Consider the following 26,525-nt stretch of genomic DNA (forward strand, 5'->3'; position numbering starts at 1 on the left):
AAAAGTTTTAGAATGTCAAAAGGTCGTATCTCGCTTAAAATAACCCAGATGTACACACAAAGTCAATGGACGTCAAGATACAACTTTGTTGCAGAATCGAGTTACGACCTTGTTGCACTGACGCAACAAATTTTAATTGCTTTACCACGGTAATAAATTCTAAATTTTTATTGGTCCATCATCGATCACGTGTCATGCCACAAACACGCAATTGTACAGCGATGTTTGCCGCATGGGCGTGGTACATGAGTGATGTTCCCCACAGGGGTACATTACCTTTTTCTTTCCCGCTGTTGAAAATGTTGTTTCCACCGCGTTGTATATAGCTCGATTACGAGGTTGTAGCTACGCTGGTACTACGTAAATCGATGTATGTTTTTACGAGATGTGCCATGGGGGACAGTGAAGCAATATTTCCGCTACGACCGCCATTGTTGTTTACATCGTTCGTCACTGTTCGTCTGCTTTTTTTAACTCTGCCAATTTTGCCGTAATTTCCCGGTAATAGTGTCTGCAGATGACAGTTTGCCTCCAATTAAAGAAGAGGTTTCTCTCTTGTTCCACAGACGAGATCAGAAATATGATTTTTGAAAAGTACAGCATCAGCACGAAGAGAAATACGGAAAATTATGTGCGAAAAGTACGCCAATTCTGTTACCGTGGTATAACAAAACAGCTGTTGCCTGCTGTGACGGGGTCCATGGGTTTTGTACAACCTCGGGGGCAAATGGTTCGCCTTGGGTGCCATTTGCCCCCTCGGGTGTACAAAACACCATGGACCCTGCCACAGCAGGCAACAATTGTATATTGTCATACCTTGGTAATAGATCGTGATGTTTTATTGGTGGAGAACCGAGCATGTGATGTGCCACAAACGCACATGTATCATGCCAGGGTACACCCCGTGGTACATAAGTGATGTACCCCACAGGGGACATTACCTTGATTGTCCCCACTGTTCAACGTATTGTTTCTATCGCCTTGTATAATAGAAATAACCCGGGTAAGAGGCTTCAGACAGCGCGCACACACGTGCGCGCATAGAACATGGTCGCAGCTGTGATTGGCTCGTAACGGGGCAGGGAGTAATGGATTGGTCTATTCAGTTAAAAAAGTAAATTAATTTGTGTTTCTGTGCAGTGAAAAAAAAAAATGTGCGAATATTCACGGTGCAGTAATCACGGATCTTTTCAAAATAGTACTTCTGCTATTACTACACGGCAACTGGAGGAAATCCACAATTTCAGACGGTTGGAATCTATTACCATGGTATAACAAAACAATTGTTGCCTGCCGTGATTGGGGTCCATGGGTTTTGTACACCCTCAGGTGCAAATGGCACCCTCGGGTGTACAAAACTCCATGGACCCCCGCACAACAGGCAACAATTGTATAGTGCCCCGCGTTGGTGAATCTGTTGACCGTCTCCTACAATACACTGCGAAAAATGGACTCTCTATTGCAACCTCTTGGTGGCGCACTGTATTAGGAATCACCTGTATTGGAGCCCAATTTTATGACTCTTAATTCTGACCGTAAGCTAAAAATACCCACTACCTGTAACAGAATCCATATTTTGGCTTTGGCCCGCTCTGATATAATTTCATAAGCACTGCATACACAGTGTTGACCGAGGACTTGCAAAAAAAACTTGACCCCTTTTTTACGCTAGTGGGCGCACTTTTTTTGGATCAATTTATTCACATTTCATAAAGCCGTACGGATAATGGAAGTCAAAAATAGTCGTCTACATACCTCTTTGTATTAATAACTTAATTTTTTTTAAAAGTCACTTCTTGGCAAGCGAAAAATTTCAGATTTTTTGGTGGGGGCACCGGGGTAGGGTGGGGGGCACTGGGAATTTGTGGGGGCATATGCTCCTCAGGCCCCCCCCCCCCCCCCCGATACCCCACTGCGACCAATAACTATTGACTGAGTGCAATTTGTGCATTTTGTTCATTTGAAGCAACAAATGTGCTCTAAATCTAAAGAAGGGTGCTGAAAGACTAACCTGATGAAGTTTCAGCTCAGCTTCATCTGTATATTCCGAGAAAAACAGCATTCTAGGATCTCAATTTCAAATCAAAAGTTGCTGAATCATGTTTTGAATTGGGCCTGCATTCAGCATCCGAGACACGTTCTCACTGATCCGATTGCAGCTATGCAATCCAAGTAATTATAGCAACCGCGTGCGTGTGCATCGTGCCAACACTTGCACGCACTTCGCCGAATTAAAACAACGAACTACTAACGGAAAGTTCTTTAGCGCACCATTGGAAAGGCCTTCTTTCGTCGATTTCTTCAAAATGACAGCTTTCCAGAAAGAATAATTTCACAGGGAGTTTAGTCCCCTTAATATCTTTCAACCAAGTATGTTTTTCAACAATAATTTGGTCAGTTACTTTTTGGATAGCTGCAAATGATGGACTGTATCTTTAATTGAACTGCCATTCTTGAGTAACTGTGATTATGGATTTCATACTTTCCTGATGTAATAACCAGAACTTGATGCTTTAGGAAGTCACAAACACTGAAAATTCATTTCTCTATTTCCCAAGGTGAGGAGCAAGATCTGACGTGGATCCCCAAAGAATTGCCAAAGAATGTTGTCATGATTGCATCAACACTACCAGGAAGGGTGAGTGTCATTGAGTTCTGCCTTGAGGGTGGACAGTCGATATTCGCTCCCTGAGGTATTGAAAGTTGTCAAAGCCGAGGGAACTAGTTTGTCAACTTCCAACACCGAGGGGAGCTAATATTGACTGTCCACCTGAAATAAACCATGTTATATTTGTTTTACTATACCTCATTCATATTCAGCTGCCGATTTTTTTTCCATTGCAGTATGCAACTAAAACAAAATCTTCGGATAAACTTGTCCAGCTCACCAAAAGAATATTATTGCTCAAATTCACTAGTTCAGTTCGTTTGCAATACAGTAACTACAGTTGTAAATACAATAGTTTGTGGACAACTTTCTTTTGTACAGGAGGCATCTTTATTGTCCATAAATATTCTCCATTTCGGCATCATTGAGCTCGAGAAAATTAACATTTACGCGTACCATGCAACCATCAATTCGTGTGTAGCTAGCTAGCTCGCTTGGGCGATGTTCAGATCGCGCGAGGGTACTACACCCGTGCGACAGTTCCGTGATTGCTTTGTAAAGCACATGCATAGTAGACTGTCGCACGGGTAACCCGTGAGACAGTCTACTACGCATGCGTATTTACCCTGTGCGTGAATCCTCGCGCGCGCTTGGTAAACAGCAAAAATAACATCTGGCACGTGATGGTGAATTGACCAATGAGAGTTCGGTTCTCGATCATTAATATGTATGAGGTATAGTAATATGAATTAGAGGGTCTAAGTTTACCGAAAATTACCAAAAGTTACCTTTAAGCAATCTTGTGTTGTGGACAATCTTTTTTTCAAGTAAAGCTCTCTGTTGAGAGATGACCCGCTCATTATACTTTTCTAATTGCCAGCAAAGAATCCTCGCAATTCAGTTTCATTAGTGCACTGCAGTGCAGAGAACATTTCATCAAAGCGTAGAGTAAAAGAAGTTCAATTTCAAAGTTGGAATCAATCTCTTTTGAGAAAACCTTTATTCTTTTGGAGGTTGTATAATTGTCCAGAAATGGCCTTGATTGGCTAGGATCTTAAAACTAACTCCCTAAGCATTTGTACTAGGATGCAACCTCAATTCTGCTAAATCCTACGACTGCCTAGCATGTAAAAATTGCGTACAGCCTCAATCCTGCAAAATCCTCTGTTAATTTTTGAATGTGGTCCTTTGAGGAGTGACCAGTGCCTCAATTCTGCAAAATCCTACAGCATTTACTGTCAATATAATGAGGCAGAGCCAGTGACATCCTGGAGCAGTGCGGAGGATTTCAAGTATAATCTAGGCCTAAATTTATGCACGGCTGAGAATAAACAACACAAGGTCTAGCCCAAGACCTTGACACAGTGCATCCTCCAAATCAGCAACACATCTTTGCCCTTTAGCCTCAATCCTGCAGGTCCTCCATTTTTCAAAGAGGATTTGGAAAGATTAGGGTAAATTCATGGGGTTATTGGCTGCTATAGTTCTCTCTCAAAGACGGCCATCTTTGTAGGAAAACTGCAGTTCTGCGTATTTTACACAATCAAGCACGCTTTGCGCAGTGTTGAAAATGTTCCAAACACGCGCGTTTGTTGCCCGAAATGTGTTTCGAAATACGACGCAGCCGATGCACGTTATGCAAGTTGACGCTCAGACTGCTGATGCACATGGCTGGTCTGTAGGAAATGACGTGATTTGAGAGAGACCTATAAACACACAAACCACCGGAGGTGATCCTGCTTTTGGCAACAGGAAAAAGACCATTATCTTGCGACCATCTTGATTTTTCCCATTTAAATCAATGTAACCTAGGCGAGGGCTGGAAGAAGAAAAAGTCTGGTTCCTTTTTGCACAAAAAATTATCATTCAGTACTGTAATTGGATACAGGGAACATGATTGAAATGGTGGCAGCATGGTAAAGGTCTGTAGGGCCATTGTGGGGAACTAGTGGTCTCTTTGTTAGTCAATATCAATTTTATTTAAAGGGAATGTACAACATTTGCTTTTGCTGCAATTTTCAGAAACAAATGGATTTGGAGGATTAGTATGTTACGTTATAGCAAATATTGTTAAACCGACTTGCTTCACGTTTTGGGCTTGTAGATGCTAAATATCCAAGAAAACCAACCATTTTATTGCAGTCTGGTTTCCTGACCTTACTTAAGACTAAACATAGCAATTTATAGATGTCGGGGAATTGTAAGGTAGAGAATCAGTCTAGCAGGCTTGTACCTCTTCACAGGTGTGTAATCAATTGCAAAGAAAATGCGGAATAACTAAATGTGAAAAAATAGGAGCAGTTTTCTAAAAAGCCAGTTTCCTCCAACACTGGTCGGCTGACCAGCATTGGAAAAATACATGTTTTCCTGCAAATGTCAGCACACCAGGAGCCACAATTTTACAGGATGCTTTGGACTGTCATTCCTTAACAATCCAGTAAGATGATTCTTGATAAGTTGATCATTTCGTTTTGTGATGTTTGCAAATGTTGTATCTTCCCTTTAACTTTCAATTTAATAAGGCAATGGATGCAGTGACAGCTGCTGGATGGCCAACCTTTAAAGTCTATCCCCTCAACGTTGATGAGAAATCGGATATCATCACAGGGTACTTGACCCTGTATGGCAAGTCACTGAACGAGGAGCAAGGATCCCTGATCATCAACGCCAAGCAGACGGACAACCCTCTCTACCTGAAAGCCCTACTCGATGAGGTATTGTTACATTTTGTGACTCAAGATTTTGATCAAATTATTTCATTCTTACAAACTTTTCCTGTTGTTTATATTGTTTTTATAAAAGAAATTTGTTTAAATTTTCTAAAAACCGAATTTAAATGCAATTCTTCAGGATAACGGACTTCCTGAAAGATGTAAAAACACATTAGATAGAGAGGAACAAAACACAAAATTCCCTCATTTGAAATAATTTTCTTCTATTTTAATATTTAAAAAAACAAAACAATCATTTTCATTTTCTCAAAAAAGATTTTCTGATTTGCCTTTTTTTTTCATAACAGACTAAGCAGAATGATGAGAAAAATCTTACTTCTGAGGTTATTCTTATTGCTTGTATTCAGAAAGAACTTGCAATTTTGTGTCACGGATTCACATTAAACTAGTCTTCGTTTGCATTTATCCCAATAGTAACCTACCGAAATATTATCAAAAAGCTAACTTGGATTAAGGATTACACTGGTACTAAACACCCTGTGCAATTATTCCGTCTGGCTTGCTGTCATGCAGCAGAAATGAAGTAATGTAGGTGATTTCCAACAATCAGTTAGTTAACTGATTTTTGGAAATAGAGCATGCAATTGACAAAATCGTGTGTCGTGATCAGTATATTGATATTGAAAACAAACAAATTAAAGGTACAGTTCATCATTTGTAATTTGTGCATTTTGTTCGTTTGAAGCAACAAACTTGCTCAAAATCTAGAGAAGGGTGCTGAACAACTAACCTGATGAAGTTTCAGCTCAGCTTCAGCTGTATATTCAGAGAAAAAAATTGAAATCAAAAGATGCTGAATCATGTTTTGAATTGGGCCTGAATTCATCGTCCGAGACACGTTCTCACTGAGCCGATTGCAGCTGTGCGATGTCGCGCACTGATCCGACAAATTATAGCAACCGCACGCGCCTGTGCGTCGTATCAACCCTTGTGCATACTTTGCCGAATAAAAAAAAAAACTACTGGTACTAATGGAAATTTCAAAGGCCTCCTTTCATTGATTTCTTCAAAATGACAGCTTGCCAGAAAGAATAATTTCACAGGGAGTTTAGTCCCTTTACTATCTTTCAACCAAGTATGTTTTTCAACACTAATTACGTCAGTTACTTTTTGGATAGTTGCAAATGATGGACTGTAGCTTTAACATTCTTCTTTGGATTTTGAGGGGTGTTATTATTGAAAACAAACAAATTGGTAGGCACAAACAGCAAATGATCTTATATGCCTTTAACCGTGTCTGTTTTGTGATTGGCCTAGGTGCGCATGTACGGGAGTTTCTTCCAACTGACCACAGCTATCAAGGAGTACTTGGCAGCAGGCAGCCCCGGGGAGCTCTTCGTCAAAATCCTAGATCGATTTCAGGATGACTTCGAGCAAGGCATTGTGGAGAGGTTGGTCAGACATGGGCATTTTTAAATCAAAAATTCAATTTGAGTACAGCATCTTGATAATGGAATGTCCATTTCAAAACCTCATTTGCTGAGTGTCTTTTTCAGTTGCAAAATTGATCGTTCTCTGCCTATAGTAAATGGCTTCTTATACATATTTCAAGCAACACTTTTTGGATTGAAAATTGGTTCGAGTGTAACATTTTTGTTAAGGTTTGGAATAGAAAAAAAAAAAACCCAAATGATCATTTGACATTCTTGACACAGAATAACTGTGTACGTCACTATGAACAGCTTCATCCCTTAAAAATTCGTTAAAGAGCCATTTTCCCTTGAAATTACAGTTACCTAAATTTTCATGGATTTTCAACATATTAAGCTAGATTAGGAGTCCGTGAAAACACCCTTAGGAAAGTCCTTTGATTACCCATGGAGATAGACTCAGTTTACCGTTATGTGTAACCAGTGATAATCCTCAGTGGCCAGGGTCATTAAAAAACCGTTAAAATACCCTTACAGGATTAGTCTAGTATAAGCCCCATGTAAATATCCGTGAAACATCTCTTAAAGATTCTTTTCAAGGAGAAGTGGACTTTTAATGAAAATTTAAGGGATCAGATGTACACTCACAGAAATATGGTGTCACCTATTGTTCAGAATACCTGTCATAGAGCAGTTGTTTTGAACACTACTTCGCCCATTACTGGGGCGCCGCTATTCTGCGTGTACGGTAGTGCAGGGTTCTCAGCCACTCTGGTAATCAGGGGAACACCTTGAAAATTAATTTCCATTTTTCCAATGGAAATGGGGAAAACACCAACAATCTGGGAAAACTTTGGGAATTTGACCGTGACCCTCCAGGGAAGGTTTTCACCAGTTTGGCATGTGGGCATGTCTGTCGCATATGGTGAGCCTTCCTTTGGTCATTGCTTTAACATGACGTTGACTGTGTATTATCAGTATCTTAGTTGCTTTGCTGCGACCACCTCTTGACTTCCAAAGCAACCTTGTTAAAAAGAAAATGTTTCTCACAGAGTTAAAAAAAATTCTCAGGGAAACATCAAGGAAACTCAGGGAATGGTGTTTTCATAATGTTCTGGGACACAGGAACCCTGAGTTAGGTGCCCACAGTGGCCTATAATAAAGGTAGGTTCTTGATATTGGCAATCATTTCTATTTTAAAGTTGCAGGTTTTTTAATGTATCAGATCACATTCAGAATAATGCAATCGTGAAGCCTTTATTGGCATGTATACCTTTAGAGCACATTCTTTTCTCTCATTCTTTTGAGAATGCAGTTTGTTCTTGCGGCTTAAAGGGAATGTACAACATTTGCTTTTGCTGCAATTTTCAGAAATAAATGGATTTGGAGGATTAGATTGTTATAGCAAATATTGTTAAAATGACTTGTTTCATGATTTGGGCTTGTAGATGCTGGAAAAACCAAGAAAACCAATCATGTTCTTGTAGTCTGGTTCCCTGACCCCACTTGAAATGAAACAGAGCAATGTATAAATTTTGCGGAATTGTAAGGTCAGAAAATCAGTCTAGCAGGCTTGAACCCCTTTACAGGTGTGTAATCAATTGCAAAGAAAACGCGGAATAACTAATTATGAAAAATTAAGAGCACTTTTTGAAAAAAGCCAGTTTTTTCCAACGCTGGTCGGCCGACCAGCGTTGGAAAAATCCCATTTTTCTTGAAAATGACAGCAAACCAGGAGCCACGATTTTACAGAATGTTTTAGACTGTCATTCCCTAACAATCCAGTAAGGTACGTCACGATAATTCGATCATTTCGTTTTGTGATGTTTGCAAATGTTGTATCTTCCCTTTAACCACACAATAAAATAAAATTAACGGAAAGAAAATCTCAGTCAAAACAGAAATACAAATGGTTGATAAGTTATTGGTAAGTGATAGCCCAGTCTCACACCCGAGTCCCAGTTCAGTATCTCAGTCTTGATCAATATTTGGCATCTAATGAGCGATCGCTTTCTCCTATGATTTTCTAGACCTGGGCTTGTTCGGGATGCAACTACCGCCCTCTGGTGTTCCCACCGTGGTCTAAGTGAGCAAGAATTGCTGGAGATTCTGCAGGTTGGTAGCAAAATGTTTAACTGGGTCAAAGAATGGCATGAATTCACATGAACGTGAAGGCAAGCGTCAATCAAAATTTGAGGTCCTGAAATACTTGCAGCTCATTTTTAGCCAGGTGTTAGTTCAAGTGGCAGGGATGTGATTTTCTCCGTTTTTTTCCGGAAATCCGTTTTTTTCAGTGGGCCTCAAAAGTCCACCAACGTGAATCGTGTGAATCCGTTGAGAAAATAGGGGGGTAGAATGTGCTAATTATTTATTCATAATGAGTTTTGCTTGCCGAAATATCCGAAATTTACTTACAGACATAAACTTCGTTGTATGCATGCCGCACGCACATATTGAACACCCAATGTGAGAACGAAGTTGAAGACCATGCGTTGCAATTAATGCGATTATGTGATTTTTCGCTCAGGGCCGAGGTTGTGGTTATGTAGGTTTAGTTCCTGTGTCAGTACTTGAGATGCACGTGTTGCGCTGGTAAGGTATGCAGACGAGTGCAGACGAGTGCAGCATGGTACACTGGTACCCTTCGCGTGCTAACAGAATCAATGCTATGATGAAGGACCGGAACCAGTGACTACTGCAAGTACTCACAGGTTCGTTTTCGGTGCATAATCGGCCGAAGTTGGATCGTAAAAATAGTAAAAATACCAAACAACCATCGATGGAAAAAGAGGATTTCTGCAAATTAATTCACAGAACGTGATCTTTATTTTCTGTGTATGTATTTTCCATTGAAATGACGAGATTGCAAAACTCGAACCTGTGGAGAAACATCGTAGCGTGTTTCTGCAGTCCTGCAGAATTTTCGGCCACGTGGGATAGGCCGTACACAGTGCAGCAATGCACACTGATACTGCGCCGGGCCGGCCGTGTGTACGGCGCGATGTACTCGCTGCGTGTTTGTCCATCATCTGTTTCGACTGCAACAAAACCTTTGCATGTCTACACGTCATCCGACGTTAATTGGTTATCAAGATCTTCTTCAGAGGCAACAAAAACAAGAAAAGAAAAAGGAAATTTGCGTCAAACTCATATTGGCAGGGTGCAAAAAAAAAAAATAACAAAAATTGTGATGATGATATTGGAAAACAAGTATTGCGGGCGATGTACTCTGTCCCCCGGCCCCATTAGAGTATTTAAATGATTGAAATCTAGTACCCAACCTAATACTGTTGGTGTTTGCAGGTCCCCAGCAAAATCTGGTCTCCTTTCTACCTATCCCTGGAGGAGAATCTAGTCAACCGCAACGGCATCCTCAACTTCTTCCACGATCATCTGCGGCAGGCCGTGGAACGCAAGTACCTGTCCACCCCGGAGCTCAAACGGGAGGCATTCCTGGCCCTGGCCAACTGGTTCAACACTCAGGATATCGACGACCGATACGTGAGTCTAGAAAGAATTTTGTTTGTCATCGTACTTTCCAGATAAGTGACGCTAAGCATTTGTGTTTGGTTTTGACTGCAACACTGAGCAATGCAAGAAGAAGCACTTGGCTATTCATTTAAACTTCACCATAATGAACACAATGGGTCCACACAAGATTGTTGTTAAGGTGGTAGCTCCAGGGCCTGATTATCCAATAGGCACAGTAGGCACCATGCCTAGGGCCTACCACAAAATTTGGGGCCTACGAAAAATTTGAGGGCCTACGAAAATATCACAGCACCCACACACGCACCTACACAGGAAAAGTTTTAGCGTCTCTCTGAATTCCCGATTTCACCAACTGACGCTGATGTAACTGCATGTACATGCACATATATAATTTCAGTGAAGAGTTTGTCGTTCTGATGAAGCACATGCTGTCAGATTGTTAGAGCTACCAGTTTGGCCTGGCTTGCTCAGTATCAACATGGAATGCGAGGCTCCAGCCTATATGAAATAGGTGCTGGTGCGTGCCTAGGGAGGGAGTAGGGCCTACGGGACACTGGTGCCTAGGGCCTACAGAAGGCTTAATCCGGCCCTGGGTTGTTCGTTATGAGCTCTGTGCCTGACCATGAGAGGGTGCATTTTGCCTAGCAACGGTGCCTTCACGCACTCTCTTCCTTATTTAAAGCTACAGTCCATCATTTGCAGCCATCCGAAAAAGTAACTGGTGTATTATTGTTGAAAAACATACTTGGTTGAAAGATAGTAAGTAGACTAAACTCCCTGTGAAATTAATCTTTCTGGCAAGCTATCATTTTGAAGTAATCAACGAAAGAAGTCCTTTCCAACGGTGCGTCTTAAGACGCACCGTAGCAAAATTAAAATTAGTAGTTCGTTTTGTTATTCGGCGCAGCGCGCAAGCATTGGCACGACTCCCAGGCGCGCGCGGTTGCTATAATTCGTCGGATCAGTGCGCGACATCGCGTATAGCTGCAATTCAAAACAATTCAAAACATGATTCAGCAACTTTTGATTTGAAATTGAGATCCTAGAATGCTGTTTTTCTCGGAATATACAGCTGAAGCTGAACTGAAACTTCATCAGGTTAGTTGTTCAGTATCCTTCATTAGATTTTGAACACTTTTGTTGCTTCAAACGAACAAAATGTACAAATTACAATGATGGACTATATCTTTAATGTACATAATACCAGGGATGCGTGTGGACTGTTTCGGATCGCTTTCATGTGGCTCTAACTGCGAATAAGTATGGAGGCGGAAATGTTGAATATTATTAACATTGAGAGGATCATGTGGATGGTCTTGAACTGCCATTCATAAATACCTCAGACAGTTTAGCTATTCCTATTGGTCGAGAGCCCATCACGTGGCTGGTCTTAAACGGATGATAAAGACATGGCTAGCTGGTCTTAAACACTTTTCCAGTGTCACAATAAAATGTGAACTCCTAAAAATCCAGTGCCTCTTACCGTTTCATTGGTTGAACGTTCACAATCCTCACGTAGGCATGCGCAACACTACAAGCGAGTCATAATTTTATAGTTCTAAATTCAAAACGCAATGCCCCAGGTGCGTTCTGCGTGACATCGCGCAGAACATGTTACGCGTGCGTCAATCTCCATAAAAGGGTTGTTTACATCTTACTCGCCAGCTGAACACTCCATTATTTTGCTAGAGGGATGTTTCAAAAAGCATGAAGTGAACTTGTTGAAAAAAATCGTAATTTTTTGAACGAATTATTTGATATTTTTTTACGGATAAGGTATTTATGAATGGGAATAAATATGTGCTCGGTCGGTATTTATCACTCTGTTTAATACCACTTAGAGTCTGGGTGCTGATAATTACCCTCGCCTCCGGCTCGGGTAATTATCAGCACCCAGACTCTAAGTGGTATTAAACGAGTGATAAAAACCTCCGGAGCACACATTTATTCCCTTATTTAAAAAAGCTATTGATATGATCACTAATATGATGTACATACACAGTTTTAACCACATGTTTATAACTGCTCTAGTATCTATCACACTTTTATTCCCTAATGTGCATGAACTGTATGATTAGATATTAAAAACCAATTATTAGTTTGTTATCAAAAAACAGCTACATGGTTTTTTTTAGTTCTGCATGCATAAATCTGCATGCTTAACCATCATCATCAATGCTTGCTCACAAGGTGGAAGAGGTACCCTACCTCCTAGCCCAAGCCAAGGAGTTCAAACGTCTTCGGGCTACCATCCTTAACGTGGCTGTCTTTGAGCGTCTGATGAGCACGGAGGAAGGCACTTTCCAGCTCATCAAGTCCTGGCAACTGGTAAGCTTCAAAAATAATGCATGGACACAAAAACAACGGAAGATGTTTAAAGTGACTCGCAAAACAGGCAGCCACTGCATACACCTCTGTTTTTCCTCCAAAAAGTTTGGTTAATGTGGTCAGAAATTGTCTCAGATTCCCCCTGGTACACCACAGAGCATGTGGAATCCAAAAAAAATCTACGGCCCTTAATTTTTTTGACCCACTTTTTGGGGAACAAAATTTGTTTGGCCCCCTCCCAAAATGGGGTTCTGGATCCGCCCGTGCACAAAAAAAGAAAAGAAACTATAAGCTCTCAGCAGTTTAGTAGTAATGTTTTGTGTCTTCCCCATGTGAGAGTAAAGTGATTTATGGAGTTCTTGCAATGCACAGCAGCCTACCGGTAGCTACTGCTAGTTGCTTGATTTTTTGCCAACAGACCCACATCCATTTCACGGGGACTTAAATTTGCTTTCACGGGGACTTAAATTTGCTTAAAGGGAATATACAACATTTGCAAACATCGAAAAATAAAACTACCAAGTTTTTAAGAAATACCTTACTAGGATGTTGGTAAATGACAGTTTAAAGCATCCTGTAAAATTATGGCACCTGGTGTGGAGTCATTTTCAAGAAAATGGTATTTTTGTATACGTTTCCAGCGGTGGTGGGCCGACCACCGTTGGAAAAACCTAACTATTTGCAAGTACTGCTCCAAATTTACCATTTTTTATTCAGTTCAAATTTTGTTTGCTATTGGTTACATATTCATGAACGGGTGTAGGCCAGCTAGACTTGTTCCCTTACCTTACAATTTTCCGGCATCTGGAAATTGATCCATTTTATCTTTAGTGGAGTCAGGGAACCAGACTACTTGAACATTTTTGTTTGTCTTGGTTTTTCAAGCATTGTCGAACAAAAAACTTCGAACATGTCAGTGTAACAAAATTTAATATATTATACTAACCCCTCAAATAGTTCATTTCTGAAAATTACAGCAAAAGCCAATGATGTACATTCCCTTTAAGATAGTGATGCAGCAATAGAAAGTGCACAACCATTAGTCAATCTGAAAAAGTACTTGAGGTTGCCACAATTTTCTGCTAGATGGTTAAACATTTCTGGTAAAAGTTAAAAACCCTGCATGGCGCTCTCACATGTCGCTACCGTTGTTGGCAAACCTATGTGACAGCTGTGCTGTAATGGCATTCTACGAATTCATAATGTGGATAAGTGACTTTCCCTGTGCTTTGTACCATTTTCAAAAACTCACGGAACGCATCTCCCTGTTCATTGACAGTTTTCTCAAACCCCTTGTCCCACAGATTTCGTCATACATTCACGACACCCCAGACTTCCTACGCAAGCTTGAAGGAATCAAGGACCAGATTCCCAGCACGGCCATCATTGGGACTTTCGACGTCTCATCTCTGTACACCAACATCCCCCATGAGGAGGGTGTTCGTGCTTGCTCCTTGGCTCTGGCCAAGGCAGGACACACGACTCCTCCCATCAGTGATGTTGGCACCCTCATGAGACTTATACTAACGAAGAACAATTTTTCCTTCCTTGGTGAACACTATCTACAGGTACACGGCACTGCAATGGGCACTCGCATGGCCCCATCCATGGCTTGCCTCTTCATGGGTGACCTCGAAGAACGCATTCTTGCCTCGGCCCCATGTCGCCCTTGGATCTGGTGGAGATATATTGATGATGTTTTTTTCATCTGGACCAGCGATGAGGACAGTCTCTTGACCTTCACTAACCACATCAATTCCTTCCACAGAACCATCAAATTCACATCGGAGTTCTCGGCTCACCAAACCCACTTTCTGGATGTCACCGTCCGCAAGCAAGGCAACTCACTAACCACTGACCTGTATTCCAAACCCACAGACACCCACCAGTACCTCCACTCCTCCAGCTGTCACCCCAGGCACTGCAAAACTGGCATAGCGTTTAGCCAGGCACTCAGACTCAGAAGAATTTGTTCTAATGATTCCGATTTCTCCCGCCATACACAGATACTGAGGAACAACTTGGTGGCCAGGGGTCACAGCTCTCGCCAAGTTCATCGTGCCATTGCCAGAGCTAAAGCTATCCCCAGAAATCTAGCTCTCACGGGAAAGGCCCCTGATGCCATGGCCAAACCCATGATTCCCTTGGTTACCACGTTTCACCCCAATCTCCCTCCCCTTCGCAAAATCACTAATGACAATCATCATATCCTCCATACTTCAGATCGCCTTGCCCGCGCCATCCCCAACAGCCCCACATTGGCTTACAGGCGTCCTCGAAATCTAAGGGACTTGATTGTTCGAGCTGAAGTCCCATCTTAGATGCATCCCCTCCCACCCAGCATGGTACTTTCAAGTGCAGTTCCAGATGTGTTGTCTGCCAGATTCATATCCAGGAGTCTGACTCCTTTTCTGGCCACTCTTCTGTCACTACCCACAGAACCATTGGTAACATCACTTGTAACACCCCTAATGTCATATATCTTATTTCTTGCAGGGTCTGTGGAGTGCAGTATGTAGGTGAGACTAAGAATACGCTCAAGAAGCGTTTCTATGCCCACCGGTCAACGGTCAACACCAAGAAACTAGACACCCCTGTTGGTCATCACTTCAACCTGCCTAACCACTCCATTTCTGATATGATTTTGCAGGGCATTGAATCTCTTGGCCATCGCAAGGACTCAGTTCGCCTCAGCAGAGAGAAAGTGTGGATGAATCGTCTTCGAACTATTCAACCACATGGTCTCAACATCCAACTTGGAAATGATTAATATTTTTCTTCCTCCATTGTCTTCTGTTACAGATAATCCACCTGGTCTTCATTGTTTGTGTTTCCCCATCTTTCCCCATCTTTCATCCCTTTCCACCTCCATACTGTTCCCCCCCCCCCCCCCGCATAATCCCCCTTCACTCCCACACTCTTTTGTCCGTTCCCACTCCCTGTGACCTTTGATCCTTCCCCTTTATGGTCCCTCCCCTGTTCATACCAGACCCCTTGTGGTTTGCCATCTCCCTTTGTTTCTTTGTTCTCTCATCCACCCTGCCCTGCATCTTTCCACACCTTTCTTACCTAATCCTCCTTTTGTGTTTCTTCTTTCATCCCTGCATGTTTGTGTGCACCCCCATGTTAATGTATGTACCTCTGTCATTTCTGTTTTAGCCTCTGAAGAAGAACTTGCTAAGTTCGCAACGTCAGGCCACATTAATTTTTGATTTTCAAAAACTGTCATATCTATCTTTGGGAGATGCTGAAGGTCGCTAACTTTTAAGAAAAGAATGGTATTTTATTTTTTAATGAATTATAATACTGATAACAACAATGACTCATTCTCAGTTGTTCAATTTAGCATGCACTAGACTGAAGATTGTAATGAACTACTCCAAAATCTTCTTTGTGCATAAATGGAGGACTTAAAAATTGTTTTCGTATTTACCCAAAGACTGGAACAATTTTTACTGACCCCCCCCCCACATCAGAAACAAAGAAGACTCTGATTACATACATGTAGGCTCTTTTTTCTTCTCATCATTTTTTTTAGGCATGGCATGCCTTATATTCACTCATATTTATAGTCACCTAATTACATTTGTAGGCCCCTATTGTCTTTTGTGTAAAGCCTACGTTTCCATATCGACTTTAAGCTTATGCAGACTGCGCAGAGAGTGCGCATAACTGTCGGCGAAGTTGAACCTGTCGTCTATTGGGTCTTGTTTGTGTTGCTCTCTGCGTTGTTTACCTCGATGTGGAAACATGGCTTGACTGAATGTGTGAACTTGTTTTAATATCCTGGCCACAGGCACGTTTGGTTAGGTGCGCGTGGAGCAGAATATAAGAGGCCACAGAATTTTACCATATTGAACTTGTTCTTTAGACCATCCCAAACAACAGTGTCTATAAAAAGGTACCCCCAAAATAATGAGTTAGTATGTGAAGGTGGTGATTTTGAAAAATGAAAAAGTGGGTTCATTTAAACCATGGTCCATTAGCTTTCCATTGATACCTTAAATACCGGTATTTGCCATTAGAGACCAAAACCCCACTTTTTCCAAGCTTGTCAGTACAAATGCACACAAGCAATGAAAGTGAAATAAATCTTGGGGAAAGTTTCAGAAATTAAATTGGTATAAGTGATTGGATATTGTAGTTCCTTCTTTCTGTTTTTTTTTCTATAACTAAAAAATGTAAAAGTGATGTGGTGTGTTCATTGCTTTGGTTTTCTGGCAGGGAGGGTTGCAACTGTAATAAGATTGACCCTAATCGTTAGCCACTAGCAAAACCCTTTGATTCCCACATTTTTAATTAGGCCCAATTTTCACTTTTGCATGCCGTTAAACTAAAGGCATACATCAACAATCAGTGGATTGGATGTGCCAGCTGTGCTGGGAAAGACAATCTGTCAATAAAAGTGGATGCCACATAATGAGTTTCAATTTCACTTGATTTTACACGAAGTAGGGCTTGAGAACAGAAACAAGGAAACATGTTGTGTTATTCCAACAATTCTCATTCTGAAACTGATTCTTCAGGCAATTGTCCTTGAAAAGTTGGAACTTGGATTTGTTCCTCATCCTTTTTTTAAAGGCCTTGGTCAAAGTAAAGTTCATGCAATGCAATATGACTTGGAGAGAAATGTTAATGAAGACTAAACAGTCAGAGAGATCATCTGACACACATTTCATCAGGAAAGGGTTACAGTTGGTATTCTGTTTGACATGTTTGTAAAAAGAGAGCCACAAACTGTCAATTTTATCCACACTCTCATTCGTTTTTCTCGTTTGGTTCTGAAGTACTTTTAAAAATAAGCATCAGTGTCCATGAAATGTCTAGTCCCATACCGGTACACATACATAATAAGTCAGTTCAAAGTATGTGACATGCAAAAACAAATGAATGCCTTTGTAACATTTTACTTGAACAGTTTGTGACTTGAATTGGATGACGTGTGATTACTTATTGAGAGAGGACTTGTAGGCCTTTTTAATGCACTCAATTAATTAAGAACTGATAGGCCATATAGGAAATGACAAGGTGAAATAAAAACCAAGTGCATGCATATTAGTGGGGGGGGGGGGGGGGGGGGAGGGGGGGGTTGGTAGGGCCTGGGCCAATTTCACGGAGCTGCTAAGCACATTGTTGTGCTTAGCACATTGTCTGGCTTATAAAAGCAGGTTACCATCCAAAACTCCATGTGATTTTCATGATAAGTAAACAACAGCTGAATACCAATCACAAGCAATTTACATGTACATCACGCGGAGTTTTGGCTGGTAACCTGCTTTTATAAGCCAGACTTTTTGGTGCTAAGCAAATTTGTGTGCTTAGCAGCTCTGTGAAATTGTCCCCTGGTGGCAATGCCCTGAGCTGACGACGGTGCCAGCCATCTTCCTCCTACAAAATATGGTCTATTTGTGAGATGGGATGGCCTGATGAAATGTCACGATTTATAATCTGTGTAAAATTTAGTGACTTTGTCTTTTGTGATCTTTTTGCTATCTAAAGAACGGGAAATGCCGGGAAAATTCCCAGAACAGTACTTGTAGTTTCCTAGGCAATTATGAAAGTGACATGTATACATGACCAAACACTATTTCAAGGTTTCTCCAAGTTTTGCAATCTGCTGTTGGATAAGATTTCAGTTCCAGTTTCCTTACGATTGTATTTTAATAATATGCATAGGCACAACATGGGCACATATCCTCACGCACATTTGCTGTTATCTATCTTTTCCAAATGAAAAGGAGGAGTTTGATCATCAGTAACTTCATGTACACAGAGTTGTTTTCATTCAATTGTCAGTTATGGCAACGACCGACAGTGGACTTACTGATGCCCTGTGCAATATTTGTACCACACAAAATGTAGCTGATACCACAGAGAAAGAGTTGGCTCAGGCTGAGACAGATTTTTACAGGCACCTCGATAATATTAATGCCATTGTAATTGAATGTGTGAAGTATATGGTGCCTATTGGCCTGTTGGTGAATGCAATTTTCCTGTACGTCGTTGGGCGCATCAAATCCATGCGCTCTGTCATTAATGTCTACTTGGGCAATTTAGCAGTGGCAGACAGCCTGTTTCTCATATTCCAAATCATTTCTGCAACATGGACTCGTGCAAGTGGAGTGCGTTTTGTCCTTCTACATTCTCTTGGCAACTCAGCCAACTTGTCATCCTACTTCATCGTCACAGCTTTGGCCATTGAGAGATTCTCTGCTGTGCACCATCCACTGACATTTAGAATGGTAGCCAGCAAAAGTCGCGCTGCCAAGAAAGTGGCAGTACTGTGGGTGCTTGCAGCAATCTTAGGAATTGGAGTGACCGTGACGACCCATTGGGGAGGAAAGATTGGAGTAACCATTTCTAGCATTCTGGCCATTTTCATTTTTACAGCTGGTCTTTTCATCAATGCCTTCCTATATGCTTGTATTGTCAAGAAACTTCGAAGACAACCAGAAAAAATTACATTGAAAGATCAACACCAAAAACTGCGCCGGGTAATTGCCATGATTGTGGTAAACACTGCTGTGTTTTTCATCCTTAACATTGTGTTCATAATCGAGGTTACAATGGCATTAAAAATAACATGGTCTAGCCTCTCTGCTTTGCATGAAATCAAAGCTAGGCATTCACTGCTCTATGTAGAACTTGTTGGGACAATTTTGTTTTTGCTGAGTTCTTCAGTGGACCCTCTGGTATACAGTGGCGTCAATGCTGACTACCGGGCAGCTTTAGTGGAGGCCTTTTCCTGCCTCGATCCTAAACGCTGTTGTTGCTGTTGCTGCTGTTGCTGCTGTTGCTGCTGTTGCTGCTGCCATCACCACTTCAGCTGTTCCAAGCGAAGCCGGAACCCCCAACAGGAGCCAGAAGAGCAGATTGAATTGCAGGAAATTCACAGTAAACCAAATCAAGATGGTCACTCTCCTGCTGCTGTTGCCAGTGTTGTCATTCTTGATGCATTAGATCAGAGCGGACTGCAAGACGGTCACCACAAACCAGCTCTACAGACATGCTCTCTGGCTGATGTTGCTGTTGTTGGCATTGTTGATGAAACAGAACAGGTTAAATTGCAGGAAATTCACAGTGGACAAACTCATGAGAAGCGCTCCTTTGCCGCTGTTGCTGCTGTTGCCACAGATGGCATGCACGTTGATGCAACAGAGCAGATTGAACTGCAAGACACTCACCATGAACCAACCCAACAGGCACGCTCTCTCGCTGATGTTGCTGCTGTTGGCATTGTTGATGAGACATGTTGTTGATAGAAAAGAACAGACTGAATTTCAAGCAACTCACCGAGAGCCGACATCAAAAGTGGAACAATAAGATATATACAAGAATGTCTCTCAACATTTTGCAGAACAAAAATCATGATGTGCAAATTTCAGATACCGGTATATTGGGGCTTGTTATGTAATAAGCCTTTAAAGATATCCAGTATGGCAACAGGCACAGCTCCAAAATGATGGCCCAGATGCAATCTTATTTCAAAAGACAGAGTCACATTTTTAGCCGTATGATGGGCAACAGCTGCAACATTTGCTCAAGGAAAGTAAAAAAAACACCAAAAAACCAAAAACAAAACAAAAACAGTGATTTATTTGTTAAAAGCTGAGTTGTAACAATGTGACCTAAAAAGCCTGAAATTTAAGAACGATTTGTAGAATTTCAGATCTGTCCACGAATGGGCAGTAACATGTTTGTTTCAGATACTCTGTTCAAAACAAAGAGATTGCAGACAATTTGGGGTTGAGAGTTTAAGCCATTACAGTAAAGAATATGGTGGTGTAATAAGGGACTTTGGAAACTATTATGTTCAAAAGAATGTTCAAATAAGCTCCAAAGGGAAACTGACATAGTAGCATTATAATAACTTTAAAGCTAGAGTCCATCATTTGCAGCTATCCGAAAAGTAACTGGCGTCATTATTGTTGAAAAACATACTTGGTTGAAAGAAAGTAAGGGGACTAAACTCCCTGTGAAATGATTCTTTCTGGCAAGCTGTCATTTTGAAGAAATCAACAAAAGAAGGCCTTTCCAACAGTGCTTCTTAAGACGCACCGTAGGAAATTCAAATTAGTAGTTCGTTTTGTTATTCGGCGAAGCACGCGCCAGCATTTGCACGACGCACATGCGGGTGCGGTTGCTATAATTCATTGGATCAGTGTGCGACATGTCGCATAGCTGCAATCAGCTCAGTGAGAACGTGTCTCGGACGCTGAACTCAGGCCCAATTCAAAACACGGTTCAGCAACTTTTGATTTGAAATCGAGATCCTAGAATGCTGTTTTTCTCGGAATATACAGCTGAAACTGAGCTGAAACTTCATCAGGTCAGTTGTTCAGTACCCTTCTTTAGATCTTGAGCACTTTTGTAGTTTCAAACAAACAAAATGCACAATTGCAAATGATGGACTATACCTTTAATAACAAAGAATTGACTGGTGACCTATTTGAACCTGCAACCTCCCGACATTGCAGGTTCGAACCCCGCTCCAGTCAATTTCTCTGTTCAATTTTAAAATGCTCACGAGAAATGACTAATGTCATGAAGCATTTCCTACAAATTAAACTCCACCCTAGATCTTCCCATTGAACTTTTCTTCATTTAAATCTAGCTTGACATGAGCTTGTACAATACAATGTATATTTGCGAGTAGTTGTACCTGTATGTAAAACATACTTTGTAAATGTTTCATATTATTAGTGTGCATTTGGGTATTGATACATTCAAAAACAGTCGGTGCATTTGTATTAGGCTAAAAAAAAAAAGTCTCCGGTTTCTGGTATGGAACTTGCCCCAAAAGTGGTGCGGGGACGCGTTTTTTTTTTTTTTTTTTAACCTGTTTTTTTTTTTTTTGGCTTCAAATGTCGGCTGATGACTGCAAATGGTGCCCGACTAAACTTAGTGCAAATATATGGGAGTCCAGAGAGGCCACATAAAGCTTATTCTCGACCATCTAAAAACACGTTAAAATTGTGCAGCAGCAGGATTCCAGTCAAACCAGTGAGTTTGGAGGTTTTGAGACATCATCTTGTATTGAAAAAAAACCTTTTCATTTTGCCGACGGGCATGTCTACGGCGACGCGCGTGCATACCAGAAACCGGAGACTTTTTTTTTTTTGGCCTTACATCACATTTTACTCAATAGCATATAACCTCAATCTGGTATCGCTTGGGTATAACAGTGTCTTCAATTCATTATCACTATTATATTTCTATACATATTTCCTCTCTGATCGCCAAGCAACATGTATCTGGAATTTCATTTTGTTGTTGGTGCAAATATACTAATTATCAGTCATTCTGATGGCTCCAATCCTTTGACAAATTGTGATAGTGAATGATGTGATAAGGACGTACATTTTCTTCAATTGAAAGACGATGACAAACATCAACACCTGAAGCAGCAGATTTTATCCCTAGGAAACTCTGAATACATACATACATGTAAGACCAACATGTTTGAATCAATTACATTCCCTGAATTCAATTGAGCAGAATTGTGTTTCCATGGTAATATATGGAGTAGACTTGTGAGTTTTTAGTGCTGGAACTGTTAAAATGGTATTTTAAACTAACATTCTTGCTTAATGAATGGCCTATAGTATTGTGAAGGAATGTTTCAGTTAGCATTCTTTCCAGCAGTTTCCTGTGTATGTCCACTAGCACACTAATGCTGGTTGTCTATGTACAGTCTTTCAGTCATAGAGCTATATTAAATTACTAGAGCGCTAACTCGATGTACAAAGTAATGCCTGATGGGTGCATCCATGTTTGTACACAAACCTATGGAGAACTAGAAATTTTGTACGGCTTTTGTACGGCTATATTTGCATATCTGTGTTTGTATTCCTTACTGGTGCGTTATGGAAGTCGATACGCCCAAAACCGAAACGCACGATCAGCTAATGAGCGTGTCATTTTGCTCTATGCAAACAGCGCAACGCGTGCGCGTATTCGCTGCAGATGCTTTTTGCCGTGACGTTTTTTTAACAGTCATGATGCGCTTAAGTTGTTTGCGTATGTTCTACTTGCCCGTTACATGTAGAGTACACTTTCAAAATTCAATCCATCTAATTTCATTATGTTCTACAAACACGCACATGAATTCAAAATGTCTGCACCCACGACGGCTTCAAAGCGTCTCCGCACGCAAGAACGAGGAGTTAGCGCTCTAGTAATTATAGCTCTATGCTTTTAGCTTACATGTATCTTATAAAGTTTGTGTGTGCATATAATTATTTGATAGGTTGAATTTGAAATCATTAATTAAACACAAAAGCATTTCAAACTAAATCTGAGGGTAGCTTCCTACTTCAGCTCTGCAATGCAGCCAAAAAACCAAAACAAATATTGATATCATCACCATAGACCTAAGCCCTAAGAATTAACTCTGCCCTAAGAATTAACTCTGAAGTATAAAATAGGATAAAGATGCAAAACCCCTAAATGGCTGGTTCATAATTTAGGCGAATGTGATTGTGAATTTAAAACAACTTCGATGTCACAAACCATTCACAGGGGTCCCCCCCTCTCCCACCTTCCACCCCTGTAGATCTGCCACAGATCAGGAGCAAATTTCATGACGTTTAGGAGAAAAGTTGTAATAACTATAGCAACATTTTGTATCAACCTGCATTATTGTATTTCATGGCGTGGATGTGACTAATGATTGCACATGATTGGAGATTTCTAATTGTAACGTCACTAATGTAAGCAACTTTTTCCTCGGAGGTGAGCGTGCTCCTTGCTGTGTTTACTGCTGACGGTCTCTGTGAAATATATGGCGGCTCTTATGGGATACTTACCCAAGTAACCGGCTCGTCGAGTCGGTTACTTGGGCCAGGCTCGAGTAAGCGCGAGAAGTCACGTGAGAGGTAAATCGAATGCTGTCGCGCTTGCACGAGTAAGTGCAGGGGAAGTAATCGAAAGCACTCAATAAGCAGACCCTACACGCTGAGCCATGAGCAACGGCAAATTTTATTGGAGTTTAGATGAACAATTCTTTTGTAAATGAATACATGCGAGCCTAAACCTCAACCAATCACAATAAGGGTTATATTGTTGGAAAGCTGGAGAGACGAAGAAAAATGACTCGAGAGATCTAAGCTCCCAGGTGGCGCTATTTAACGTTGTGATGATATTAATGTACCAGTTCTCGGCTGAACGCGTGGTTTACACACAAAACGGGGAGATTTTTGAGTAAAAATGCAGTGTTTAACATCATTTTGGGAGAGAAAATCAGTGTTTTATTCAGTTTTTCTGTCATTTTCTGATAGAGTATATTGTTAGGGTCATACTGTAGTAAGAACTAAGGTATAATCTGTCGAAAAATGTAGTGGTGGCGTCAGATGCGAAAAAAGGGCCCGTTTTTAATGTTTTTTTCGCTGTGTTCTGTCATAGAGGTTGCACATAAAGAAATGCCCGATTGGTTAGTTCCCCAAGGGAATCCCTATGGAATCGGAGGACATGATAATGCGCACTGGCTGTTTTTATACACAGACGTCAAGATTGCCTCGACTTGCCTCCGTGTGACGTCTAAACATGCTAATCCCTCGTGCCTTTTGTATATACACACACACACAAAGTCTGTGAAGTCTGTGGAGTCGGACCATGTGTTGATCTTTAATGGCCGTTGTGCACGGCCTATTGTTGTTCAATTTATATGCTCCAGTTCATTGAAACGTGAGGTTTCGGCGAGAAATATCGTACAAATAGTGTTGAAATGACTCTTGCGAATCAGTATTTGTGGCGTTTGGGTGTGTATCAGAAGTTGGCTAGAAAATTTTGCATTTTGCAAAAATCGAAGTTTTTGGCAAAAATAATCCCAGCGCGAAGTGGTTAAGCAATAAATCCGGTCCAAAACACAATCATGCAAAAGGCCTACATGTACAAACTGCGTTGGGGAGCTCCCATGCAATGGACGCACGCTTGCATGTGCACGCACAAGTAAAGTTTAAGTTCTCCAACCTGAAACCAAACTCAATTTGGTTCGACTTTGGGTCGCTCTGAATTCATTTAAAGTAGTGTTCTTCAACTAATTTGATTTTTTTCTATTAATGAATTTTCAATGATTATATTTAACATTCCAACCAAAAACCCCTTTTTTGGACGTCTTCAACCCTCTGAAAAGAAAATCCATTTTGCGAGCAGACTGGTCCTCGGTCCGTACATTATCTTTACTGATTGTGGGGCGGGAACCAGCCTACGCTTCGAGAATGGAATTATTGTCTGGCAGCCAATAATTTGAAATTGTAAAGTAATAATTCCAAACTAAACATGGGCGGATTTTGTATTCGGTCAATGTCTCACTCAAAAGCGAATAACTTTTGTATTGCTAGAAAAATAGCATCTATAGGAATCTATTTTTCAGGATGGAACTTGAAAATAGCACAGGGATAACACAACTGTATACATGTAAGTATCATTTCGGTTTGCAGTACACCATGTGGTAATAACTAATGTCACTCAGTAGACATTTAGTTCTGATAAGAACTTAGTTCTGATAAGAACTTGTCCTGCTTATAATCAACTTCCGCTAAGCAGTATTAGATCAGATAAGAGCAGTCATGCTTTAAGTTCTAAAAGAAGTTGTCTTTAGTTTTGGACTTGCAACTTCTTAAGTTTGGCGCGACTCTACAATGTCAATCTGAACAGGTGTTGGTTACTTTACGCTCAGTGCATCTGCAATTGTTTAATCTCAAACACTTAAACCTTCCAAAGTTACCTAAAGATGTCTTTTGAATTTTCTTGACAGCTCGGTGGTTATGAGGAGGTGGAGCATTCCTACCTCGGTGTCTTAGCTCGCTCCGAGGAATGGGAGAAGTCTCGGCTGAAGGACGGACTGATCCGATCGATGGCGGGATTCTTCACACAGCTTGGGCTACTCAAGGGGGCTAGGTATAACAAGAATTCTCACAGAAATGTTGTCATCATAGATATTGTACTCTTTAAAGACCCTAGTGCCAAGATGTGCCTTTATACCAATATGAAAAATATGGAAACGTGCAGGGGCATTTTTCGTGTTTAACTTTCTGTTTCTAAGCATTATTTGAACAGTTGAAAGTTGAACAGTGGAAAAAAATCAGTCAGGTGGGACTTGAACCCACGACCTCCTGCTTTTCACTCGGGAGCAGGGGCATTTTTCGTGTTAACTTTCTGTTTCTAAGCATTATTTGAACAGTTGAAAGTTGAACAGTGGAAAAAAATCAGTCGGGTGGGACTTGAACCCACGACCTCCTGCTTTTCACTCGGGAGGTGACACACTGAGTATATTAATGTTTATATGTCGATGAAGGGAAAAACGTAATTTTGAATTTACATCACCCTGAAGCAAATTCCATCTTATGAATAATTTCATTGCGGTACCCGCTGCTATATCACATTCGAACTAGCCAACCAATCCCAGTGAGCTCGGTGGTCGAGTGGTCATGCACTAGAAGGCAGGAGGTCGTGGGTTCGAGTCCCACCCGAGTGATTTTTTCCAACTTTCACTCGGGAGGTAAAACACTGAGTACACAGTGTTTATTTGTTGGTGAAGGGCCAAAATCTAATATTGAAATTACATCACCTGACACAAATTCCATCTTAAGCCCCTGTCACACTTGTCCGAATCGTCACTCCGTTCATGTTCCGAGTAAAACATTGTGGATTCGGTGTTTAATCGGTCTGAACTGAACTCAAACGGATTTCCCTCGGTTTTCCTCGGTTTTCCAACGCTATATACTCGTGTACGTTCGGTGATGCACTGAGGAACTCGGAGAAATTATTGAACCTGTTTAATAATTTCTCCGAATTGTCGCGGCAACCTCAAATACGGACGGTATCCGGTATACACACGGAATATGCACGGAATGCACGGAATACACACTGTACTCATTCGTTGCCATTCGTTGCAATGCGGAATAGGTACGGAAGAGTACGGAACAGGCCTCCGATTCCGATCGATAACCGTATGTATTCAGAGTTCATTCCGAACCCACACCATTGTAATGC

At 41.1% G+C, this 26,525-nt stretch overlaps 1 protein-coding gene across 1 annotated transcript in view; it reads left to right on the forward strand.

Moving 5' to 3' along the window:
• Positions 1-26,525, forward strand: part of LOC119740704 — a 74,735-nt gene that overhangs the window by 39,448 nt on the left and 8,762 nt on the right. The window contains exons 22-28 of the mRNA XM_038216083.1: positions 2,559-2,638; positions 5,131-5,322; positions 6,598-6,731; positions 8,741-8,825; positions 10,014-10,211; positions 12,393-12,530; positions 25,288-25,430. Coding sequence (XP_038072011.1) covers positions 2,559-2,638; positions 5,131-5,322; positions 6,598-6,731; positions 8,741-8,825; positions 10,014-10,211; positions 12,393-12,530; positions 25,288-25,430 — 970 coding nt within the window. The remainder of the gene's footprint in view (positions 1-2,558; positions 2,639-5,130; positions 5,323-6,597; positions 6,732-8,740; positions 8,826-10,013; positions 10,212-12,392; positions 12,531-25,287; positions 25,431-26,525) is intronic.

This window comes from Patiria miniata, unplaced genomic scaffold, assembly GCF_015706575.1.
Source record: "Patiria miniata isolate m_02_andy unplaced genomic scaffold, ASM1570657v1 HiC_scaffold_5, whole genome shotgun sequence".
Classification (NCBI taxonomy): Eukaryota; Metazoa; Echinodermata; class Asteroidea; order Valvatida; family Asterinidae; genus Patiria; species Patiria miniata.